The 26,337-nt window shown below is 44.6% G+C and overlaps 1 protein-coding gene across 12 annotated transcripts in view; it reads left to right on the top strand.

The window, feature by feature from the left end:
• PITPNM2 (phosphatidylinositol transfer protein membrane associated 2) overlaps window positions 1–26,337 on the top strand; it is a 133,565-nt gene that overhangs the window by 53,964 nt on the left and 53,264 nt on the right. For 11 of the 12 annotated variants that reach the window (XM_072024363.1, XM_038187403.2, XM_027469731.3 and 8 more), the window contains one exon: window positions 12,081–12,253. In XM_072024363.1, coding sequence (XP_071880464.1) covers window positions 12,176–12,253 — 78 coding nt within the window. In that variant the 5' untranslated portion in view covers window positions 12,081–12,175. Of the gene's footprint in view, window positions 1–7,102; window positions 7,256–12,080; window positions 12,254–26,337 lie in introns of those variants that run through there. The other variant, XM_072024361.1, reaches the window with a different exon arrangement.

Genomic DNA, 26,337 nt, shown 5'->3' with positions numbered 1-26,337 from the left:
AACCCAGGAACTCCTGAATTGGCTTTCACTAATTTTCTTCTGAATGTTGGGCCAGATCACTTCTCTCTGTAGCTCAATTTTCCCAACAGATGAGGGATAATGATACATGTCCTAGCTCCTGAGGCCAGGGCAAAGCTTTAATACATCTGTGAAGTGCTGTGTGATGGTTGCAAGGAGCACAGCTGGGCACCAGCCAGGCAGTGCTGCTCTTTTGGATTTGGAGCAGCCACTGCATACACTCACTCCATTTGGGTGACTAAGTCAAACAGGGTTGTTTCCTCTTTTTTCTAGCCAGAACTTACCTTCGTACCTCCACTTGTCTCTGTAGCAGTGCTTAATGTCTGGCTTGCAGTGAATTCCCCACATTTCACCCCTCTTGCCATCTCTCTCCACTTCAGAGCAGCAGCAGAAAACCCTCTGGGCAGCCCAGCCTGCCATGGTGGGTCCGGGGGGTTTCAGCCCAAGGGTGTCCCGAGTGGCTGGAGGTGCTCATGTTCCTTCCACAGTGCCTTTTTAATTCCCTATTATATTGGGTTTTGTTTCACGAGTCTGCAAAATGACAGGAATTGTAATTGAATTGCATGTCGAGAAATCCAAACAAGCGCAAGGCTGTATAGCTGGCCCCGAGTTTAATCAGAGGAGAGTTTATAAGTATTCCGTAGAAACACGCTGTACTTTGTGCTCAGAAAAGCTCATGCAGAAGTTAAATATACAAAGGTGCAGCTGGCTTCCCTCCTGGGAGGGACAATGTCACTCGGCGGTGTAATCAGCCTCCGCTGGTCCAATTCTGTCTCAGCACCTGGGTGTTTTATTATGGTCGGCTTTCCTGCAGGTGTCCTCTGCCTTGAGGTTTGTGAAGGTTTCTCTGTGTTGTAGGGAATCAGAAGATGGATGGCTGTGGCGGTGGAGAAATAGCAGGGCTGTTGAGAAACTGGTCAGAGAAAAAGAGGTGATTAAAAAAAGCAAAACATAGCAAGTAGGTGAAGACAAATGTGTTTTTTTCTTTTTTCTTTTTTCTTTTTTTCTGATGTTTGTTTTAAACTAGCACTTTAAATGCTTTGCAGGTATCTCTTGTGGGTGCTTTTTAATTTTCCTCCCCAAGGTTTGCTTGCATGGAAGGTGTAGCTGTTATTTGGCTTTTATTTTCCCTTCCAATACCGTGCAGCAGTTTTTTTGTCATTTTTTGTCATCTTGTCTCTCCAGCTGTATCTGACTGCAAAGAACATGTTCAATTTGCCTCCTGCATTGTGTCTGTAAAAGTGTCCACTTTCATTTCTTTGCCATGAAAACTTTTTTTTTTTTTTAAAGGCACCAATAAATAGTTTTTTTTTTTTCTTTCCCTCAAGTTTCTAGCTAAACTAATAAATCAAGATCTTATGGGATTTTGAAGGTTACACTGGGGATGCTGATGTCTCGGGCAGATTCCAATTTAACTCCACTCTGTAAAACCAAGAGGTTTTGATTTTTCTTAAGGAGAGAATTTTCTGCAACATGGCTTCAGCTCCCTTTGCTTATCCTCTCAGCAAGTGGTCCGCTGGATTCATCCGTGTGCCTTGCTCCTTCCCAGGTCCTGGATTCAGTTTCCAGCTCTGGCTATATTTTAAGTGCTCACAGCATGTCCCTTGGTGTTTTTTTGTAGGTGGAGCGGGTCTGGCTATTCCCAGGGGAGGCTGGACACACAGGTTAATGCTTGGAAGTGTCACTGGGGTCTCTCATAGCGATGTCTGTCGCAGGCACCCTGGTTTGGAAGAAGCCAGCGGAGCCCCCCCCAGCTGCCAAGAAGTAGAAATGGAGCTGCAGGCCTCCATCTCGCCTCACCACCTCTCCTCCCCTGAGGTGCAGGAGGCCCAGTGGCATCCAGGATGATGGCCCTGTGCCTGGGATGGTGACTATGGGTGCTGTGGGCCTTGTTGCTTGGGGGGGACGGGATGGCAGCACAGGGAAATGTTGGTGTCCAGCAGCGCTCCAGCAGTCAGGGGCCAGTGTTTGGGGCCAAACCGGCACCAGGAGTTGTCCTTTGCCATTATGCAAACTCTGTGGGGAATCCTGGAGATCGCCCCTGGATGCCTGATGGAAAATAACTCTTTGCGTTGGGGTTAGCAATCAAGGCTGCTTAGGCCAAGCTCAGATTTTAAGAGCTGTCGTGGCCAGTAACTGGTAATCCTTGAGAAAAGCTGCCCTCTTTTAGGGCTTTAATACTGCCTCAGCTTAGCAAATGCGTGTTCTCTGATGGAAAGGCAGGTCAGCCTTCTCCTGGCAGGACTTTCTTCTCCTGCCAGAAGCCTCTCGATTTACTCCTCCCATGACTGCATTGTGTCTCCTCAGCAGCACACAGAAATGGTGCTGTCCTCAGTCAGACCTGCTGGCTGGAATTGTGACTCTGCTCAGTCCTTTCCAGCAGCAAGGCGATGGCATTTCTCTTCTGGCAGATATATCCCACAGGTCCAGAAAACACCTTCAAAGCCCCGAGTTTTATGGAGGAGCAAGTGTGGTCCCAGTGCAGCAGCTGGATTTGGGGGAATTGGGGGATTTTGGAAGGGAAAAGGGCCTGGCCCGATGATGGCCCCGAGCAGCCAAGAGGTAACACAGGTTAAATCTATGAGTGATTTTTGAGTATATTTGCTATATGTAGGGACTAGTGAAGTGACTTAACAGAACAGAAACTTCACCTTTCTTTCATCTTATTAAAAAGTTGAGGGACGAGCAACAGAAATTACCCAAATCGAAAGGGAACTTAATGCAAGATCCAGTCTGAGCTGGTATGCACTTGGGAGTTGCTGAAGAAATGCAGCGATTTGTTTTTTACACCAAAGAAGAAACTCCTTCAATCCGTCAAGTAGTTCAGTTTGGCCTCCTCTGCCCCAGCTTGCAATCTGCTCAGCTGAAAGCACCCTGGAAAGCTATAAATTTTGCAGGCGTTATTAGAGGCTGGGGGTTCCACGTTGTGGTTAGCATGAAGAATGCTTTTCAAAAGCGGTAAGATCTGATGGTTTAAAAATGCTCCGTCACTCCGCATGTGGGATGCGGAATGGTAGAGGGAAAGAAATAGCACCAGCCCAAAATGTGCTGAATAATGAACTGAAAATGGTTATTGATTATCCATGCACCTTCATTATCCCGCTGCAATCTGAGAGCAGCTGGCAATTCTTTTTTCTTTATTAACCAAAAAACTTTCAAAGGCACTTATGAAATATTTAGTGTAATTATTTCCAAGATCAAAACTCCAAAGAAATTACACAGCCACAGAAGCAGTGTTAATCTATTGATGTTATGGATGAAAGAAGCAATAGAGATATTAAACATTTACCCCTCTTGTGCAAAATGGCCTCTTAACTTTCCATCTCAGTTGCAGCGTTGTTCATCAACCTTCACTGCTGTGTTTGGCTCCTTGTGCAAGGATCTAGGTGTCATTCCAAGTTTCCTCTGATGGAGTAGGACTTATTTTCTCTTTCCCTATCTTGCCTTTAGGCAAGGCAAATCTCAGCCTAATGAAACCAGTATGAAATATGATGGTGCTGTAACACTGACTTTGCAATCATACACTGTTCCCTCTACAAAATAGTCTTTTAAAACCAGCTATGAATGTTCATTCCCTTTTCCACGTGATATTTGCATAAGTGAAGTAATAAAATATTATTTCCATCTAGACTGTAACTACTGAAAAACTGGAGTTGTGGTTGATGTCCCCTTTCAGTGTGATAGGGAGCTACAAAGAAAGCAGTCCAGGGTCTGTCTGACTCAAATCCCAAAATTGGAAATAGACCTCTCATGTCTCAAAGTCAGCTTTAGTGGGTCTGCAGGTATTTGGAGGGCAGGATAAAAATTCAAACTAACCTTGAGCAATCTGAAATGTGCTGTATTTGGTAAAATGAGTGCAAAGTCCCATGAATAAACTGTCTAATAGGGAATGACTGGTATGGTCGCCTTTCTGCAGGAGATGAGATGAGGCTGCAGTGGGTTTTGGACTGAGTGGCCATCAGCTGCTTTATGCCATTGGCAAAGGTCATGCAGGAATATATATGAGCAAGAGTGATATGAAAGATGTATGAAAGAAAAGCTACCCTTTTTCGTCAGGTCTGGTGGTGGATCAGTGGGAGGAGGGGTGAAGAAGCAGAAGGATCAGAAGAGGGTTGGAAAATGTGACCCTCGAGGAGAGACTGAAAGTTTGTAATTCAGAAGAAAGACGAGGGAGGGAGGCATATATTTTTCAATATGAAAATGAGAACTGCAGAAGAATAGTTAACCTCTCCTGAGACTGGCACAAAAGGAGAGGCATGAACTGTAGTGAGAATAACTTAGGTTAGGCAGCGAAAGCCTTTTACATTTGTAAATAATCTGCAGACTGAGACTCCTTGGTTCTGCAGCTTGAAGTATATTTCTTCATTCACAGTCTTTTTTTTTTTTTTTTTTTTTTTTTTTTTTTAGAGAAATAGACCCAGTTCCCAAGCAGCTCTAGCTGTAGGACCGCTTGTTTTCAAAGCAGGTCTGAGCATGATAGGTTTTTGTTCCTCCTGAGCACCTCCTGGGGGGCTGCTCACTGGAGGTTTGCAGCGCTCTGGGAGCAGCCAGGCTGAGGTGCAAGAACTTCTTACCCTTGAAATTTACATGCTTGGTGACTACTAAGATGACAGAGTAGGAGCTCTCGTGACTTCCTGCTCTTGTCATTATAATAATGTAATTATAAAAAAAAGAAAAAAAGAGGGTATGTTGTAGTGTTAATGCAATTTCTAATGCAGCAGCTCATGAAGAGAGAGGTGGATGATGACTTGAGTTAGAGGTGAGGTCGTCCCTTGACTCTGGTTCATCCTTTGTCTTTCTCCTGGTTAAATTTCTGTGTCATGCTGCTGCCAGCGCTTCTGTGAGCTAGGTGAAAGGGTTGTTCCGTGGATCGTGAAGAGCACGGTTATGTTTGGGCTTGTTCTTGGCTTTTCTTTCACTTCTTTAATCCAAGCGAGGTCTTGAACAGTGGAGACTGCACCAAGTGCTCTCTCTGTTCACTCTCCTCAATTCCTTCAGGAAGAGGAATTGTAGCAACCAAAGGTGTGAAGTGTAAATGTGATAGTCTCCCAGGGCTGTCCTAGAAATTAGACATGTTTGCTGTTTAATTTTTTTTTATTTAACTTGGCCAGCATCCCATCTCCCTGCTACCACTGTCCATTGAGTGCCCAGACTTCTGCATGGCAGTGGCCTTCAGCTAATGGACGTTTCCCAAATAAAAGCCAAATATTGTCCATCACTGTATGCCTGTAGCGTTGCATAGATTTTTCCTTACAGTATTTTATCCCACCCCAGCAATTTTCAGTCTGTTTTCAGCCAACACACTGCAGTTATCACATCGTCAGTGCTTTTATTTTTGTTTCTGTAAGTGTGTGTGTACATGTGCGTGTCTATATATACATACACATATAAAATCTATATGACACATCTCTATTTACATGCGTGTGTGTAATCTCTGCCTATTTTCAGCAGGTGACAGTGAGGGACTTAGGCTCGGAGCAGCCAGGGAAAGGCAGGGTCTGCCCAGGTTCTGCAGCTCACAGAGGAGTCTAGCTCTGTGCAAGGCCACCAGACTCGGGGTTTTGCAGCTGCCCTGTTTGTGCAGAGCATGGAGACTACTTGGAAACTTTTAACCTTTAATTTCTATTGCATTCTTTTTAATATTCAGCTTTATCCCTCAGCATCAGCAAAAGGATTAGAGACTGGTTTGTCTTTCCCTCCGAACTCATCGCTGACTTCACTGTGCATATTAGTCCTTTTAATGGCTTCTTTATTAGTTCATTATTGCATAACCTGAAGGCATGGCATGACTTGAAACATTAATTTTCAAGCCAAAGTTCTGCTGATGGACTTTACCTGGTCCCCTTGAAGTCAGCATGTGAGTAGAGGACTGGCTGCTGAGCACCACAGCATCACTTCTAAGGCCGAAGGGAGGGAGTCAGGCTTGTGCTTTTCCCCAAATGCTAAAGAAGTAACAGAAATGGAAAATATGAAGAGACAGTACAATATCATTGAATAATTAAGGAGAAATAGGGGCGTGTAGTTGCTTTGGTGTGGTGTGATGATTTTTTTTTTTCTTTTTCCCTCTCATTGCTTCAAGCTAGTATTTGGCTGCCCAGTGAACTATAACAAGATTTAATAGCTCCAGTGTAGCTATATTGCATTTGGACCGATTCCATCCTTCTGTTGTAATAAACGTCTGCTTTACAATGAGCTCTTAAATTCTATAAGTGACGTCAAATTGTATCTAATAATGGAAAAAAGATTAAGTACTGTAAATGCGAGTTGTGTTCACTCTCTGTGCTTTCCTTTTTGAGCAGCGTTTTGTCCTCAGCCCTTAGCACTGCTACCTGCATTTGAAATACCCTGGTGAGCTTGTCCTGAAGCTTACACCTGAGGAAAACTGTTCTCCAGGCATGCTTGCATTTACATCCTCCTCCTTTTTTATTTTATTTATCCCCCCCCTCCCAATTCCCTTTTCTTACTGACTGCATTGCAGGCTATGGCCAGACACAGTGGAGGCAGGGCAGGCCCCTAGGGCTCCTGTTGTGATGCGGGCAAATAAATGTTCACTGGCTTCTCCTTCACTCCTGGAAGTGACCTAAACTCAGTCTTGAAACTCAGATGCGTAAGCATCTGCATAAAAAACTTCTATTTAAAAAAGACGTGACAGATGAGATGGATGATTAAGATGAATGATTACAAAGAACATTACTTACCGACATGGTATCCTTCAATCAGTAATAGCATGAGCCGTGAACTTTTAAGGAACTTTAACTTTTAATTTATTTTTTTTTCAAGGGCTGATGAATTTTTAAATCTGCGTAGCTGCCAGTCAGCAGATATGACCGGAGTACTAAAACTGAAAACTGCTGATTTAAAAAAAGCCTCTCGTTCTGTCTCTTCAGTTTATATATTGCACACGTGCGTGTGTGTGTGAGGGAGAGTTTTGCGTGCAGCGTTGAGTGTTATTGCGAATAATGGTAGCCACAAATAACCACAAAATAGATTTTATTTATTTTTTTAACCTTTCAGCCAGCCTGTGCAGGTTGATCACTTCAGCAGGGTGGAGAGGAGGGGATGATAAAGCACAAACACTCAATATTCATCTGCCTGGAAAGCCCTCACAAACTGTGCTTTCCCCTTGACCTTTATGTTGGTCATTCCTGTGATCGGATGAGACAGTCCTGCTCCAGCCGATCCCACAGAGAGCATCACACCTTCCCAGATGAGGAGACCTTCGCGACTGGTCGGCGTGGTAGGTTGTGCCTTGCTGATGAGCCAGGTTCGGCAGTGATGCCTCCCAGATCCTAACGGAGAGCTTCTCCTGAGAGCCAGGGACAGCACGGACGAACAGAGCTTCTCTGTTTTTTTTTTTTGTTTTTTTTTTTTGTTAGGGAAATGAAGGCTGGCAGCCTTCATTTGGAAACCCAGATCGACCACTAAGTGCTGAACAAGAGAGGGATGGCCTGAAGGGGTTGAAGGCGAGAGTGAATAGAGGTTTGATGTGGAAAAGGAGATGGTGCTGGCAAAGAGGTGCCAATAAGAGGGGTGATACAGTCAAAATTATAACTAAGGGTCTTTGCAGCCCTGATATTCTGCTTGGATAAGGCTGAGCAAGGCTGCATTTGGGCCAGCAGGGAGGCTGCTGCATTAATCAAGGTGTGAGTGTTGAGGTTGCCTTTAAAAAATGCTGACTTAAGTCCTAGGGATCTTTTACGTTTCTGCAGCTTCTTCTAATGGCATAAATAAATCAGAGTGCAATGTGTATGCAGCGCTTCCCGTCTTGCGAGGGCACCGTGTTCTCCTTCAGGGAACTTTGCAGCAGGGCGGTGGTGGCCAGGCTGCTAAGCCTGGTGTTGCTTCCCAAAGGTGCAAGTGTTTGATACACTTGGGAACAACGCTAACATCTCTTAAATATCACTTTCTTCAAGGAGGCATCTATTTGGGGGGTTAAGGAGATGTAGAAAACCCAAAGAAAGTCTTTAGGAAGGTAGGTGAGGACTCCAGGTAACGTCTTTGCTTGTCCTTTTACCTTTACCTGTTTCTTACAGCTTCTGTTTATTTAATATCTCTCATTTCTCAGTGAAAATATTCCAAGGAAAATTGTGCAATAGCTGAGCTGATGAGTGAGAGGCTTTCTCAGCTTCAGAAGGCAGCACAGCCCTGAGCAGGCAATGGTTTGTCAGAGCCTGGGACCTCAGTCCCTGGGCTGGGACCTGCCTCTGCCGCTGGCTGCTGTGTGACCCTCCGTGATGGGTTTTTCTTCCCTAGCATGAGTCCTTAAACTTTATAATAGTGTAAAACGAGCCTCCTGTGTGAGGCTAGGAAAAGCTCATTACAGCTGCTCTCTGCTTCCAGGGTTTTATTTCTTCCCTCCTGAACACAGAAACTGGCAGCCCTGGCATGAGGTGTGTTGTGGCTGCCGTGCTTTGGCTCGTTCCAGTCCTAAAAAAGCCTGTGCTCAGCAACCGGGGCACAGAAAAGGAGAGCTGGTCAAAAATCAGCCGTTGAGGTGACAGCTCGGAGAGTCAGCTGGGAACGGAGCAGGAACGGGCCTTTTTTAGCCTGAACGTATCGGTGTGAGCAGTTTTCCTGCACTGGGCCCAGCTGACGTGCAGAGGAGCCAGGATTTTTGTTCTAACGCTCAATTTCCATGCCCTTCAGGGCCAGCCTGTCAAGCCTGGCCATGGTTTGGCCTCCTGGACTTAAATAGCGCAGTTTGAATACCCTTCATACACTAGCTCTTATTCCTTAATTGCAAGCTGTCGGTTGTCATCCGCCCTTTGCTACCTCGTTTAGTAACGGGGAGCCTGGCCCTGATGCTCCTGAAGTGACGGCCCAGACACCAAGTTCGGGGACTAAGCTGAGGATTTCGCTGTCTCTCTCGATCTGCTCAGCTTCTGCAGATCCTGATAGCTCCCCTGTTTAAAGAAAGGGCACCTCCATAAGAAGCTTGCCGCTGTTACGAGGGAAAATGTGAAAATGAGAAGGAAATGCAGCACACAGTGCCTTAGCCTCCATCCAGCCTGAAGCAATAGCTCAAAGGTGGACCTGACTCATCGCGGCAGGATATTGACTCTGCGGTATAATTATGATGCTTTGAAAGCCTGATTCTGAAATAATTGAGGTATAAAATTATGTGCCTGGCTCGTACAGTTACTATCAGGTCTGTGTACAAATTGAATAACGGCCTGCACGAACGTGCTGCCCGTGGAAGGTGCAGCTCGGTGCTCGGAGGCCGGGCAGCCGAAATCCAGCCTGCCATCGAAATGCAGCTGGATGGGGGTGAGTGCCAGGGACACAGACCACGTTGTGAGACCTGATTTTCAAATCTGTGTCATCCCAGAAGGGCTCTCTTTTCTCTCTGCAGTGTTTGCTGTGCTCTCTGTTTTGCTTGGGCAGTACAGTAAGCAGTCCTGGTGTGCTTTGGTTCTCTTTAAAGCCTCGAGACATTGGAAAGAGGCTGCTGTGAGTGCCTGAAAGTGCCATTTTGTCCTGCCTTGCTCTTTGCACCTCCCTCACAGTCAGGGTGGGGTTGAAACCTGCCTCTTGCTATTGCCCAGGCTATTTCCAGGGCTGCTTTCTGCCCAGCCTTCGGGTCTGGCTGCAGAGGGCAGCTGCCGGAGCAGTCCGTGGGAGCGCTGCCTTTCCGCAGGCACAGGAGCAGATTCTGCTGCCCCTTGGGGACCTGCAGGCTGAACCAAACCATACTGACCACAGGAAAGTGGAAAGCAGAAGCCAGCTGGACCAGGACCCGTGGCTGGGACCAGCCATGCTCCTCGAGCCTGGTGCACTCGAGCAAGCGAGTGCTGTGGCTGGTGGTGGCTGCTGCTGAGCTGCTGGGGGCCAAAACGGTTGTGTTTTGTGTCTGTAATAAAGCAGTCTCTCCCGTGTCTTGGCCATCTGAATTATTGCCTGCCTGGCACTTCATTATAAACACATTTTTTTCCTTCTTGGTACTGGTTTCCTGCCATTTTATTGCTTTTAAGGTTCTATTTTTGTTTTATTCATCTCTTCCAATCGATAGGAAATATCCTGGTTTTAGCAAGCAGCAGAGGCAGACGTGACTGACGTTCTTTTGGTGGGAGCAGAATCACTTCCAGAGCATTTTTTTGGGGAGGAGAAGCTTTTAAATCAGATTTTCAAAGATCTCTAAGTATAAAGAACTGCTCCAGCCACGTTGCTGAGTCTCCCATCAGCTCCAAGAGTTGGGATCCTGGCATCTCACCAGTGCAGATCTGGGATGGCATTTAAGATCCATCTTATGGAGGTTATTGTTGTTCTTTGCCATGACACTAATTAAAACCCACCTAATGAGATTATCCCCACCTGTTCTGGAGGATTAGCTTGATGAAGGAAATCCTGCACGTGCGTGCGGACATGCAGACGCCTGCGTGTAGGCACGGCAGCGTTGAGGAGCGCAGCCTTCCCAGAACTGTTTTCCACGGAGTTTGCATGGCAAAGATGAATTATTATTATTTATTATTTCCCCCCTCTGTGCATACATACACACAGATTACTCTGACAGCAATAAAATGAAATGGAATTGAATTTGAAAATAAATCGTTCAGCTGATGCGGCACTAGACGGATAGCTTGTTCCAGAAGAGTTGGTCCAGGATGGATGGGCTTTACAGCCAAACCAGAAACGTGGCCACCGAACAGCAGCGAGCTGGCAACAAAGCAGCAAGGGGGCTGCAGGAGCAGCCCTGGTTTGTGCCAAGCCCGTGGCTGGCCCATGGTGGTGGTCCATGCCCCTGCACAAGCTTGGTGCTGGGCCAGGTGTGGCAGAGAGGTTGGAGCAGATCAGGAGTCCCAGACCCGGGTTTCACCGCTGCGTTTCGTCCCTGGTTGCTCTGTGACCACGGGCACGTGTTTTAACCTCTCTGAACCTCGTAAAAGGTCAGTGAAGTGCTGTGCAAACAGCGAGATGTATGGAGAGCCGTGATAGCGGAGGGGAGTTTCCTGGTTCCCAGGCTGCAGTTTAATCCACTAGATAAGTCGGTGGTTTTGATTCAGGGATTTTTTCCCCAGGTGTAGGGTTTGGGGCCATGTTCCCTCCAGCAGCTGTATTAGGGGACTCCCAGTAAGCAGGCACAGCAGAAAGGGGAGTTTTGATGATGAAGAGGAATCAGGCGAGTGCTTTCCATGCTAGGAAAGCAGTCACCAAAGTGCTGATAGCAGGCAACTTCACCCCTTGCGCCCTCTCTTCCTCCCTGGTCTTGTTTTTTCCCCTTCCTTAGATTATTTCATTGTTTTTATCTACAGCCTGTGGGGAATCTTAAGGACATTTGTTTTGAAACTGCTTTAACCCTTAGTGTAGTAAATGCTATATTCCCTATATTCTTAAGCCATAATTTTATCAAGTTGCCTCAAGGCTGGGTATGATGGGATTTTTTGGTTGCACTTTGATCTTTGGCTGTATTCTTATGCAGCAGGAGTATAAAAATGAGTCTGATGTTGCCATCAATGATGGGAGGATTGTGCCTGTAGACTGTTTGGAGGTGGAAAAGAATGGATCCTACCAAGACAGTAATTCCAAATAAAAGAGGGGAGAAAAATGCATTTTGGCTGTCCTCATTGTTAGAATCCAAATGACATTCTTCTCCACAGAGTTTGTGAGGGCTGAAGGAGTCTAATTACTGCCTTTTCTTGCAGCTGAAAAACACGAGAGGATAAAACATGGTACCTTTGAGTAGATGCATCTCTGGTGTGTTGCTGACATTGGAGAGATACTTTATTGTCTAGCAACAAAAGGTCTGCCTATTCATTTTGAGCTTTTGTCACATCTCTCCCATGGAGATGCTATTGCATATGAAAGTCTGATTGATACGGTGGCAAAGGTCAGGAGGGTAATAGCTTTAATGGTATCCCATGAAGCAAATCAAAATTCCTCTAAAAGATTCTGTTCAATTTGATATTAAGGGTCTGGTAACACTCCAGGGATTCTCATCTCTGCTATTAAGCTTATTGCTATTACAAAAATTAACGTTTGAGCTCATTTATTTATTTTTTTTTCTTGGTAGGATGTTCTCCAATAAGAATGGAAAATAACTGCTGCTCTCTCTCGCTCTGTTTCAGGGATCCTCAATGCATTTGCTTGCCATTATTTAAGGAGCCTTTACTAAAAGCTTCTGGATTGTGTTTCTAAGTGGACGAAAGACTTTGTATTCAAAATGCTTATAAAGGAGTATCGTATTCCCCTTCCAATGAGCGTGGAAGAATATCGAATCGCGCAGCTGTACATGATACAGGTCAGTAACGCTTCTGCTGGTGTGTTTGGTGCAGGCTGACACAGGGCTTCGTGTGAAAGAGCATGTGGAGAATGTATTCATTCATGTGGAGAATTAATTATTTTAAAGTTGAGGTTTTCTGAGCAGGGGGAAAACGGAATATGAACTTCCAGTTATAAATTCCTGAAGTTCTGCCTCCTTTCGTCCTTAAATTAGAAAACCTCTGTGTGTTCTACCTACCTGGGGAAATACTGACTCATGGATAGGCTGTTCAAAAGGAGGGAAGCATTGAGCTACGGGTTTGGGTACTGAACTGGAGGATATTGGGCTGAAGAAACAGGCGTTACTTGGAATTTAGGGGAAAAATCTAGATGTAATGGTTATGTGCCACTATGAGACAGATACTAATCAGTCGAGGCATAAAACTTATGTTATTTTTAATAGGCTGTTGAATACTGGTGGGACTTTTTGTTAAATCCCCTCTCTTCAATAAAACAGCTAATAAAAATGTTGGTTTTTTATAACTCAAATCCTCTGTGCCCATGTTCTCCCAGTGTTTGAAATCCAACTGGGAGCATTTTTAAAAGGAAATGAATTTGAAGAGTTATTTCATTGTCCTGCACCTTAAATAAAATTTAATTTTGCTTATCCAACAAAGCACACGTCTAATACTGAGTTGGCAGTATTAGACTCCTCTTTCTGTGATGGGATGAATGCTAGCAGAATCTGCTTTGGTTTAAAACCTAAAATGACTTAAAATTAAGGTAAAAAATATAGCAAAAGCACAACTCTACCCCTTCTCTCCCCCAGCCATCCAATTGTATTTCTTTGTGGACTCATACACTTGGACTCGACTGCCACGGCAGTGTATGGTGTGCGTTTTCGAGTGATAACTGCAGAATTCCTTTCTCTGACACTAATACAGGATATGTATCATCTTTGTGCGCTTGACCTAAATGTGAACGTAAATTAGTAAACATTATTCCTAGGTGGCATCATTTTTGTCTAGCTTTTCCTGATGCTGTAGTAGCTTTGAATATTGTTGTAACTATTTTGTCACAAGTTTTTTCTTCCAAATTTAGCCCAGCTGCTTTAAATAAAGAGCTGGCTAATGGAAGCAGTGTGTTGGCTGTGCAGAACTCCTCAGCGAGCAGCAGAGCGTGCAGGAGAACGATGTGATTAAGGAGGAAAAGCCCACCTAATTTAACGGAGGATGAATTGTTAACTGGGGAGTGCCTGCACGAGGCGTGCTGTCAGATGAACTATTTGGCTGTGGAGGACTTGGTCAGTGGGATGAGTTTGCTGTTCGCTTTCAGCAGTTAAAATAATTAATGCAGAGCACTGGGCTCCACTTTGTCCACTTGACAGTGATTTTGGCCAGTTCTTCATGTCAAGGGACTGGATATGCAGTGAGGGCTTCGTGCAGGGGGGAAGTGCAGCGGCCCAGGAAACTACATGAGAAACTACACCTCCATCCAGCCCTGCTTCTAAATTTCTAATTCTTTGATATGCAGCAAAATCAGGTTTCTTCATAGGTGAGGTCCAGTATCTGGTATGCTGGGAAGTGATGTTATCAGGTCTCTGCTCTCCTTCCACCTACCCAGCGCAGGACAGTAAGAGATGCTGGATGTAGCCCAAGATGCAGGTGAGCTACAGAAGTACATGGCAAGCAAGTGACTTTACTCTGTTATGAGTATTACAGGAGGAAAGCTTAGCTGTGCTTTACACTAAAAATAGTCATCTTAGCTCAAATAGAAAATAAAAAAATAAAATTATCAAAAACAGAAAAGTCACTTATGGTAGTATATGGAGTTTCTGTTCTGTTTATTAGCATTAGGTAGGGATTTGCTTCTTGAAATTGGTGGAAAGATTCCTGCTAGCTTCAATGGGAGCTTTTCCTAGACCATGCTATGAAATGTCCTTTTTCTTCAGTGTGATTTAGAAGCGGAGGTTTTGTCTGTGAGACAGCTGCTGGAGAGAGAGCAGTGGGGAGCATGACTTGCGTTCCTTTCAGAGAATGGGAAAGTGCTTCGTGTCTGTCTTTTATTTTGCGTCTGAAATGTGCAGGGAGGCCACAGGAGAAGCAAGCCATGTAGGTTGAGCCTCCTTAGGGGAACAAGCAGAGATATCTGTATAAAACAGCAGTGTAGAGGCATTTCTTAAAAATGTTTGTCTGAAATGTGTAGAACAGAACCATTTAGAGTAGTTCCTGGGGAGAGGAGCAATTCTTAAGAGCAAAAGGTTCATTTCAAAGACATTTGTTGCATACAATACGGTGTTGTTACCACTGGAGACGCCAATCAGCCCGTTCTGTAAGAAGCAGTTTTCCAACAAGGTAAAAAGGAGATGTCACAAGTATTCCTCAAGGGTTTTAGGCAGTCTTAAGCACGTCCTTGAAGTTGATCACTCATTTAACTTCAAGCTTATGAGTGAAGTTCCCTATTAAGCTCCAAACCAGTTGGTAGAAAGCTGCTCTTTCAAGAGCAATCATATCATTCTCCCGGATTTCAGCATCCTCCCAGCTAAAGATCTCCAAAAAGATCTTCCTAGCTGGGGATGAAACAACTGCTCCATGCAGTTGCTCTGGGAACCCTTTTTGCAGAAGTAGTCCCTCCAAGACATGTTGGCATGGACGTTCAGACTCAAGCTGTAATACTGTGGTCACATTTTAAGACATTTCTATGGAGATTTTTGCCTTTGCAGTGGAAGGTCCTTTCATCTCCTTCCAGGAGAGAACAGTCCCTCCATCGTGTTGCAACCCATAACAAAATTTCCACCAGTTTTGATGTAAGCAGCATCATGCCCAAGTAGCAAAGGATCCTTCCATCGAGCCAGGACAGGCTGTACTCACATTTACCATGTTTGCAGGATGGGAGAATTAAAATTGCACGTTATATAAACTGTTGTTGGTACGCTGTGCCACTCGGCAGGCGAGACATACAATAAATCATTGTGTCCGTGCCCACGTTGCTCTGTAGCTCCTCTTATGCTTGAAGTTCCCCAAGCTGGTTTGTAAACCTGTGAAAACTGAGATGAGTGGCCTGCTGCTTCCTTTTGTTTTTTCCTCTTTTCTGGGGGAGGTGGAGGGTGGAGAAACAAGGAGTCTTTCAAGTATTGCTTTCTGCTGGCTTCTGAAATATTATCTACAGAGACAGTGGTTTCAGTACTTTAAGTAGCACTTAGATTCTTCCATAAATAAGTTAATTTTACATTACAGCAAAGGGCTTAATGTACCTTTCAGTTGCTTGAAGCCTAGCAGGTCTAAACTGAGTAGCTTTCCTCTATTAAATTTTAGTCTATCAATATCACTGTTTTCATGGGAAACCTCTCACGCGGCGTTGTCGGCATGGTTGGGTTGGGAACCCTCACTGTATTAGCCACGGAGCAGTTAGATCTCATCTCCTCCGTGTGCACAATGGTTGTGGTTTGTTTTTTTTTCATCATAGCTGCACTTTTCTCTCTTTTTCTGTCCAATTGAAACATACTAATTTTTATATCTGAACTCAGAATCAGTGATCTTCCTGTCCACTGTGGCCTGTCGTTCTGGTGCATAAAAGGCAAAAAATATTTCAAACCAATGAAATCAGCTTTTGCATCTCTTTTCTAGACAAGAGTTTTAGATCATAATCTTTTTTTTTATAAGATCTGTACACACACATTTAAAATCCCACTGCTGCTTCCAAGGGGGAGAGATGTCTAGATAAACTTGACCTGCAGACTTGCGCACAGGACTGCAAAGGAAAACTGGGGGAACTGCAGGCTCCTATCCTAACATAAGCAGAAAGCTACTGGGGTGAGTGCTGGCTGTGGAGACCCGAAATGAAGCACAAACAGTTGGAGGGGACTGTTCTAAGCATCTGTAGGGATTTCTTTCTTTCTGCAGAAATGCTGAACCAAGGACTTTGTCATGGATGTCTTCTCTGACTCTGTGTATCACCCCAAAGGCACGTGCAATGTTTCTGTCTCTGCAAGGACTGCGAAGCCTCTTGGGCACAAAGGATAGGACCGCTCTATTTTTTCTCTATTATACTTTAGATGGATCTTATTAAAAGGACTCTTACTTATTTCTCTTCTAGATGTTTGCATGTTTGTCTCAGCAGCTATCCTCTCCTGTAGCATATGCTTTCTTTTCTTGTGTGTTTAGTGAATGTACTTTCTGTGTCTCCCCTTTGCCCCAGAAACAACACACATTTTAATATTAAGTCTCTATCTCCTGAAAGTTTATATTCCAAGATATGAATGCATTCATAGGAAGATCAGTATGTTATTAGCCAAAGGTCAGCCCATTTATCGTCCTAATACCATTCATTACTGCAGTTCCATATGGCATGGGATTCCGAGAGACCATTCCCCTTCTGACCCCTGCATAAGACAAGAGGATTCCTCACATTATTAAATCTTATATTTATACCAGCGTGCACAGCTTGCTTTCTCTGTTTCTCTGTTGTAAACAGCTTCAGTCCTCTCTTGCTCTGAGCAGTTTTCTCTGGGTACTTGTGACCTGAGCAGTTTCCTCTGGGTACTTGTGACCTTCCTCCCAAGACGGAGTATTTTAGAAAGGCTCTCTTGGACCTAGTGATTGCCTTTTGAGGATGGGAGTTATTTTAAGATGCTACTTCATCCTCTTGAGTTAATAACAGTAATACTTTTGTCATTCAGCACCTCAAGGGTCCACAGCTGGGGAAAGACTCTGGCCCTTGTTTGTGGCAATCTCTTTAGGAAAACCCATCTGCTCGGCACTGCCCATTGAACTTGGCCGGGATCCTGGGCGTCGAGGGCTCTTTGCATCTTTTAACATGAGCCCGTCTTCTGCGGTCCCTCAGGGCTCTGCATTTATTGGCTTTGCTGAAAATTCAGAGCATGTTTCCAAGCATCTGCGGTGTGCTGTGCTCACCTGTCGTAGTGCTGGTGGAGTCGCTTTCCTCCCTTCCAAAAGGCAGTGGTGTGTTGCTCATCACGGGCTCCAGACCCCCGCACTGCCCTGCGTTCTCCTTTCTTTGGCTGTAGCTCTCAGGCTGGGCCTTTGAGAACAGACTCCACCCCACAAAGCCCGTTTTCGGTAATTCTTGAGGCCACGTGGTGGTATCTGGGTGCAAAAGTCTCGTCCCTTAAACTGTTAGCTACACTTGGCAATTGCCAGCAGGCTCAGCAGATGGTGAAAGATTGAGGGGGGGAAAGCAAACCAACCCTTCATCTCTGGACACCGAAGAACAGGATGGCTGATTATTTTTTCATTTCGTTTGCAGATGCCTTGGCCATCTGGACAGATAGACATGTATGCTTTAATTTCAAAAGCAGGTGACACTGCTGACAGCTCCGGAGACCTTGGAAGATGCGGAGTCTCCTAAAAGCAAAACCCCGATTTGAGGATTTTAGTGAATTTCTATGCTGCAGGATTCAAAATCTGTGACTTTTATGTTCTCTCTTCCTCCTCTGGTTTTCATAACCTTTTGTCTGTGATCACAAAGGTTTGTGTCCTTATGAAAGAGGACACTGAGATGCTCACACTTGCATTGTTTCAGGAACAAGGGAGGGCTGCATTCCGTGTTCCCAGACTTAACGTCCAATTTGCAGGAGTTGACATTGGCACCCATATGGATTAATGTTTTGGAAAAACCTACAGAAATAGCAAACTTTTTTTTTTTTTTTTTCCTGCTTTTGTAGTCATTATCTTGGAACAGTTCTTAAATTGGCTGTTCTTCCATGCCTGGTAAAGAAAGTTTTTATTTTCGAGTAATGAGCTATGGTGCCTTTACAGTCGGCATGCTTGTGCTCTCCAACAAAACTCAGTGAAGCTGAGATAAGGTTATAACAAAACATGATTTAAAACTTCAGATTTGTACTAGTTTTAATAAAAGTTTCAGCACCGATAATCCTACTGGGTTTGCGGCTGTCAAAAATCCTTTTTCCTTCTCTTTCATTTGTATTCTTATGAAAGAAAATTTGATCTGTCTACTTGTGAACAAAATATTGATTGTTGATCTGGATTAGGGCCTCACTTCTAGGACCTGAAGGCAAGTAATGAATCGGGTATTAGGAAAATTCTGGGGATTTCTCTGAGCCAGTCCTCTGGTAGTTCAGTGTACAGCCCATTAGGGAATAGTTGCACTTGGTTCCTAAAATCTGGGATATAGTCGGAGGATCAGAACTGATCTGAAACAGGGAGTTGAAATTTTATCTCTGACTCACAGCACAATAATGGGCAACTTGCTTTTTCTCCTTAAACTAGGGACAGTAATCCTTATGGACAGTGTGTGTGGAATAGCTAACGCAGTAAAAAATTCATTTAAAGACAGGGAAGGAAATACTTGAGGTAAGATGAAATATTGTGCTGGAAGTGCAGCAGACATTTTGAAAGATGGAGCGTGTGGGGTAAACAAGTTTGAGGTATCTCCATAATAAAGTGATTCCTAATTCATGTGCCTCTGGCACATACAGCCTTGGCTCCGTAGGAGTGTGGCTGGGTGTCTTTGTAAGGCGGAGTGATTAATGAGTGGCCATGAGAACGGTTCTCTTAATGCTGTAAATTATTTATAGTCCGGTGCAATTGATTGTCCTCAAAATATCCTGGTATTGTACAAACAGCTTCATTAATTTCTAGACCTGATTCTAAATAATGCAGCGCATACAATATTTTACAAATTAATGCTGTGCATACCTGTGCTCTGTCTTGCAAGAGCCTCCTGATGACAACCTGTCCCGGCTTTAATTTTTAGGGCTTTTTTTAGGAATACGTCTTACATTACAAGAAAATTACCCAAGAGTGATGATGCTTCAGATGAGGCACAAGTAACCTGTGCTTGTTGGGGTGAGAACAGCCCCTTTTTTGGGTCAGGGCCTTCTTAATGTCCAGCTTTATTCTGCTTCTGCTGGCTGGGATTTCTTGCAGGATTCTCCCAGTATGTTGAGTTCTCCTGGTGGCGATGCCCTTCTGCCCTCGGAGGTTGGTGGAGCTGCTGGCCATGGTGGAGCTGCTGGTCATGCCTGGGGCTGGGGGCAGTGCAAAGGTCTGTGACCGTCACCTCAGGCAGCTCTCAGGAGAGTGAAGGGGTGGCAGGATCAGACCCAGAATCTCCTGAACACCAAGATCCTTACCGCCAGAAAGTGGCTCTTCTGACAGGAAGACCCTTCAGGGATGACATCCTTTTCTTTCTCTTGGTGTGTTTGCTGCCTACTTGGAGGCAGCATTACACGGTGATTGAAGCAGGGGACAAAAGGCCAGCCATTTGTGTGTGATAGTCCCAATTCTTGCTTGGTAAACTCGAGGGAAGAGCCCCATAATGTTCCTGCTTCTGGCAGGGCGGTGATCAGAGGGCAGCTCCCTGCAGAGCAGGGAAGGACCTGAAGGGTCAGCCTTCCTGGAAATTACATCTGTGCGATGCTCAATTGGGAAGACAGATGACAACAGCTTTATGGTTACTCTCAAAATCTTCTGCCTAATTAATGTGTTTGGGTACACCCAGTGAAACCAGACTGGCTTGAAGGGGAAGGGCAGGAGGTGCTTGGCCCTCCTGGTGGCTCTGAGCAGCGGCGTGGGAGATGGCAGGGTCTTTTCGTGGTATGATGGCCGGGTTCCTGCCTGTCTGGGCAGTCTTCTGGTTTCTCCATGTGCACTCTTTACAACTCACTCTCGTTTTAGGACTCCTTTTGTTTGTTTTCGAACGGGTGGTAGGAGCACTTAAAAACAGGTTTTATATTCAACCAGCAAAGTGCTGATGTTTGGGATAAGAGATACTGCCCAGCTGGAACGAAGCACTGTGCATTGCCCAGCTATTGATCAAACCTAGAAAGGGGATATTTAAAACAGCTGCTCCTCTGCCTTCATTAATAAAACTATTGACGAGGAACAGATTTCCTTCCCCTCTCTCCAGTTACAGGTCATTCCTACGTGTGCAGCGCAACGAGAAGTGGAAGTGCAATCGTAGAGCTTCGTGTTCGGATTGTTGTCCTGTTGACTCGAGCTAACCTTCCTTTGCTAAATAAGTATTGACACTGGCCCTTCGTGCAGTTTTTTTTACGAGCACTAATTGGATTAAAGCAATTGTCATGCGTGAAGGATGCATGTTAGAGCGCAAAGGGCACATGGAAAGCTCGGCGCGGGCACCATGGTTACTGGTGACATCACTTGGTTTGTGTTAGCAGCAGGGATTTGTGTGCAGCGCTGGAGCCGAGGTGAGGATGGCCTAAACTCAACCCAGCTGACTGCTGATGCAGTCCCATTGCCATGGAAACGGATGGTGCAGCTCGGAGTTGCCTGCATCCGTAATGTGATGCACGTGGTGTATACAAAATTAGGGTCCTGTGGCGTCTGCAACTTCTCAAAGGATGTAGAGAGTGGGAAACCCCACTGCGGTGGAACTTGGTTTGCCATTCGGGCAGTGTCACCATCGCTGTGCACGAAGAGGTGCAGTAAGCCGTGAGTTTGAGTAACAAGAACCAAACTCACGAGTTCCTCACTGTCCTCCAGCAATGCTGCTTGACATGGATTGTTTCTGATTTGTACTTCACAAAGTGCAGGTTCAGAAGTACCATTAAAACCCAGCCCTGGGGGGGAACAAGGTTCCTCTCTCCTGCCTCCTTTAATATTGTCTTCCCAATGCAACCAGTAAGCACGTGCTCAACTCCTGCTAAACAGGAGCAGGGAAGCTGACCTGCCTTCCCCGATGCAGGGCTGCTGAGTGTCTGCAGACTGTTTTGCTGTATCTTGTTAAAGGTCCCGACTCAAGCCCGGTGAAGATTGCCACATCACAGTTAATTTGTTGAAATGAGGCTTGAAAGATCTGCATGCTACACACAGCCCTGCCAGTAGCTCTGTCTCTTCAAGTCACTTTCTCCCTCTTTAAAAGGCTGTTCCCTCGCCGAGCCTGTGCTCTCTAATGCGTAGCACTAATGGCACTTTGTGAGTGCAGTAGAAAAGCCTTCGACTGACAGCCAAAGGTTGTGTGTGCTGTTCTACTTCAGCAGACTAATGTATTAATAACAGTATGGGCGTGTTTTTTTATTTTTAATTAAATTCGTGTAACTTCCTGTTTGCTCTTAGAAGATGCCGTGCACTGATAAAATTATGTCAATTTTGATCTCATCAAAAGTTTTCCTTCTTGGCTTCTGTAAGAGCGGAAGAGCACCATTTCCCCTGCTCCCTTCTTTTTTCACACTAACAAAGTTTTTTCCTCAGGTATTAAACTGATTAAGGTGATAGATAACACCTTAATTGAATGTTTCATGGGCTTTGACACATGCATTTTTTGGGGGAAAAAATGGTTTGAGGCATACAGCTCAACTACGCTTTTGGGATAAAGCAACATTTCATTTTCATGGTCAAAGACCTGATTTTGGAGTACCTGCAGTAAATACTGAGCACGAGTGGTGCCTGGTCTATCAGATAATCTGTGTCAGCAGACGGAAGGTTGGTGGTGGTGAAAGCTGGTTGCTCGTAATGAATTAGATGTCAGTTCAAATGATCAAAAAGGAGTGGCTAACAGAACCCAGCGCTGAGTCATACCGCGGCAAGAGACAGCTGAAGACAGAAAGGATACACCCGTGTGTGTGCACACAGTCACCGTGCCTGTTATCCACGTACAAAAATCCTCTGCTGGAAAAATGTGTGAAGAATAAGCCACGTACTGGGTTCGGGACCTTTCGGTATTTTCCAGCATCTCTATCGCTGGCCTTCTGGTTTTAGGTGCTGTGTAATTCTGGCTTGCAGCAGCTATGGCTGCAACTGTGCATCTGTTGTCGTGCTGTTTTATTTGTGGTGCTCGATGCTGGTATAGCCACAGTGAGCCCAGCCAACAGGCTGCAGTGCTTCTAAGCTCTCCCAGCATTTCTGGAAAGGGTTATTGAACTCCTGTCTATCAAGGATGAGGGGGGAAAAAGGTAATTTTTAAGCATAAAAGTGAAGGGGAGGGAATTTAATTTCCTGCCCAAACTTAACGCTTGACTTTTGTGACCTAACAAAATAGTGAAAAAACTGTGAGGGATGGGATCTTCTCGTGAGTTTTCTTGGGGGGATAGGGGAGGGAAGAAAGGTGTAAAATGACTGTCACACTACACGCACCTGCAGCGCACCAGCTGTGGTGTAACTGGCACCTTCTTGGTGCGTGCAGCCCTGGTGTGTCCCTTGGTGTGTGCACCTTCGTAGTGTGTGCCAGGAGCACATCAGGGGCAGGTGGTTGGTGATGGGAAAGGGGCATTGCTTTGGAAAATCAATTAGAAGAGTGAAATCACGGTCAGCCTAAATGACATCCAACCAGAGATGGTTGGGAATAGTTCTCCCTTAACATATAGAAGAAACTGAACACAGGTAACTTACTGCTCTCCCATCCTCATCCTAAGTTTTGTTCTTCAGCCCCTTACATCTTCAGAGCCTTCGGTCTTCCTTTCTAATACAGAACAAGGGGAAAAAAAAAGTTCTGATTAGTCAAACCAGGTCTTAAAAACTATCCAAAACCAGCCAGATTTATCCATCTTAAGCAGCCTCAGGAATTCTGTTTTCTGGTGAGTTGCGTGAGGCAATTCAGGCTTTCTCCAGTTCCCAAAGGACAGGGTTGTTTCTGGGGTTTTCATTGCCACTTGTGGTAGCCTTTGGATCTGAAATGACAAAACCCAGTAATTGGCCATAGAGAATGTTATCTCAGTCTCCTTTGCCACAACGGTATGAGGAAGTGTTAGCAGGATCCTCTGGGGAAATTTGCTGTCATGTTCTTGTTCAGTGGATACGTAGATGCCTTTGCTATCATTATCAGCTGAAACCATCTACCAGCAGTAAGTTTCTAGTATCCGTGTCCAAATGGGATGAGAAATCCCAAGACTTGAGTGTTATTTTAATGGATTCTCCCAGGAGAAATTGTTTGGACCATCAAAATATCCTGTTGCCTAATAGGAGCTGGAGGGGAAAAAATTGTTCTGGTTATTGTTTCCAGACAATGGTTTTGTGTCCTTGTTATTCATGGACAATAGGTCTACCAAATGAGCGCTGTCAGTCTTCATAACTTGAATAATCTCAAATCAAAACTCTCATGGGTCATTGAAATAAGCCACTGGCACTGTGTAAATATATTGCGGTAACGCACCAAGAAACCTCACTGTGAAACTAAAACATGTCAACCCTTTATAATCACTGTCTAACTTACTTGGATTGAGGAGTTGAAGTGTAAACAATAATCAGCGGTAAACAAGGTAGGATTATAGCTGTAACCTGTTTTTAAAAGCTAGAACAATGCTTGGATTGCCTGTTTATCTCCATGAAACCCACCCCATCTTTACTCCTTCTCTGCAACATTGCTCAAAGTAGTAAGTTACAATTAAAAAAATAAAAAAGAAGAAATGGAAGCACTGAATCATTTGCAACACAACCGTAGACTTTGCAGAGATGTTCTGTGCGTGGACTTGAGCCCGTACACGGTTGTGCTTTACTCTGGAGATGAAACACCAGGCGTTTGTCTTGCTGGGCAAGGGGATGGAAGACCTGCAAGCTGATCACCCCGTCGTCGCTGGCGGGAGGCTTTGTTTGCAGCCGCTTGTCTCCTGCTGTGAAGGACAGATGATAAATGGGGTTAGGCTAGCCCGATGTTTAAACGACATTCATCGGAGTTATTCATTCCGTGATTGTGATGGTGAGGTCATGTGCTGTGTCCCATGCTATGCTGCAGTGCCAAGAGATTTATTTTAATAGAACCCTTTAAGTAACTGGCATTCTTGCTAATCATGGTGCATCTGCTTCTCTGGGTTCCCTGTTATGAGTAATTTAATGCTATTACTTTAGCTAGGAGGGATCTGTGTCACCATCTGTCCTGGAAAGCTATTGATGGGGCTGTGCAGAACATCAAGTGGCATCAGCAGAGGAGAGGGACTTCTAAAGGGATGACTGGATTTCCTGTTGTAATACAATATAAGACGGTTTACTGTGATTACAGCTTAGATACCTTGCATATAAAGGCTGTTAGCTGCTCTTTGATTTTGCTGGGGACTGTTCCTCAGAGGATGTAGAGGGAAGATGCTGTTGTCAGGAGCAAGTAGCAGTAACACAGGTGATCTGCTAAATAAAGTGTCTTTTTTTCTGTAGGGTCATGGTCTACGAGGCTGAAACCTTAAAGACTGACCCTAAAATGCCTGCACAGCTGCCACTCCCAGCAGACGGGTAGTCTTTGGAGAGGGCTTGCCAGACACTTCTCAAGCCAAATGTTTTCCTAATCAATGGTTATTTTTTAATTGTTGTTTACAGACCACTTCCTTGTAACGAGCCCTCTCCATGCTGTAGCTGAGTCACAATAGACGTGAAGAGGCTATATGGCTGAAAGCAAATTGCTCTTCACTTCCAGAAGTGGTGTACTTTCGCTGAACCACTTAGCACAGAGTATCATCCTGGTCTGTTGAGTGTGCGTTGCTGATGTCTTTATTTTATTGTCTAAGATATGTATCTTATTTTTGTCTTTATGACTGGTTGGTAATTGTACCATTCGCCATCTAACCTGGCCTCTTTGTTCCTTCCTGACCTCGCTGTGCTTGTAGCCCTCTCTGTATGGTAATTGAGAGCGTGCAGGGCTGGGAGGCAGCTTTGTTGGGGATTTCTCGTGAGTTTTTCTTTGACTGTAGTGTTCTTCCCAGTGATAAATTGTGTTATGTTTTGAGGATAATTTGGCCTGCCTCAGTCCTTGCTCAAAAGAGAGTTTGAGATGTAAACTTTGCAGCTCTGATTTCTGCCATGCAGAGGTGCAGCTCCTAGTTCATATTCATTTCAGAGAATATTCTTGCTGTCCTCTTTTGTGTAGGTAAGTGACAAGCAGGAGGAACACACAGGGCCAAAACTTGCTTGAGGTTTGCAATTGGGTGAAAGAGGCTGCGGCAGGAGCTGGTCATCTGGAAAGGCTGAAGGAGGAAGCATGCACTGCTCTCAGAACAGGGTTCGTGGTCTCCTGCAGGTGTGCAAAAGTGAATAAAATAACCAGAAATCAGAAGTGGGATGCAAACTGACTTCCCCAAAGAGTCTCAGTTCATTTGGGGTTTTCCCTTCTTCCTTCCCTCTCCAAGTGCTGGGAGCATGACACCATGCCACATCGCCAGCGATCAGACAGGGAGAAGTGGAGAGCTATCGGAGAGGGATAAGGCATTTCTCAGAGATACCTCTGAAAAGAAGAGCATGAAATCACGTTCCCAGAAGAAAAGCCTGAGTGTTTTTATCCATTTTAATTTCAATTTCAACTGTGGCTATTAAAACAAAATAAATCTTCAGCGTTTTGGTTTTCCATTACAATTCAAGCAGCTGTAAGTCTAGGGACACGATTCTTCTGTGCAGGTTTGGCTTTGCACCACCCTAGCAGGTACTGAGTTCACTCGGTGCTGTGGATTTCTTGAAAAACTCCTAAATGGGTTTTGGTCCGAAACAAGGACTGGCAGACTGGACTTGGAATTGTTGGTAACCACATAATCTGGAACAGTGATTTTCAATCTAGCTGATGTATGATTCCACATGTGGTAATTTGGCACAAGGAGAATCTGTATTTCCTCTGCTTATGATTTCCACGTGCTTCTGCCATATAATAAGACTCTAGACCTCCATAATTTGTATCAACTGTTCAGAGCAGATGCTGCGCTCTTATTCTGTCTGACACATTCTCCATGCCTGCTGGGTTGCTTCGTTTTCCAAGACCTTTGAGTTAACCAGATTTTTGGGTCATCAAGATTATTTAATGTTATTGTCATAAATATTTGTACAGGACTTGGTCAATGCTTATATAAGAACTGAAAGACAGTAATTTGTTTTAAGAGGATGTGTGTTTTAATGAACTGCCAGCTGAATGTTAGACATAAACTTTAAAAAAGTGCTTCTCTTTTGCAGTACTTCACAGTTTGTGGGGTAGGAAAAAATGACTATTCAGATTGTCAGTTATTTAGATTTGTTGGTTGCAGCTGTTTAAATTTAAAATCGCTTGAGAGTTATTTAGAAGTAAATAGCCCTCTTTTTAAATAGCTCCGTTGGCTTATCATGCTGTCCTCAAAAGACGAGAAGCCGATCTCTTGCATCTTATTAATCATTTTCTGTTAAGTCTTGTTTTCCGAGGAATTGTTTGTTTGCCAGAAGTGAGAGGTTGTTATTGCATTGTATT

Source organism: Anas platyrhynchos, chromosome 16 (genome assembly GCF_047663525.1).
Source record: "Anas platyrhynchos isolate ZD024472 breed Pekin duck chromosome 16, IASCAAS_PekinDuck_T2T, whole genome shotgun sequence".
NCBI classification, from domain to species: Eukaryota; Metazoa; Chordata; class Aves; order Anseriformes; family Anatidae; genus Anas; species Anas platyrhynchos.
This window is presented reverse-complemented; position numbering and strand designations above follow the sequence as displayed.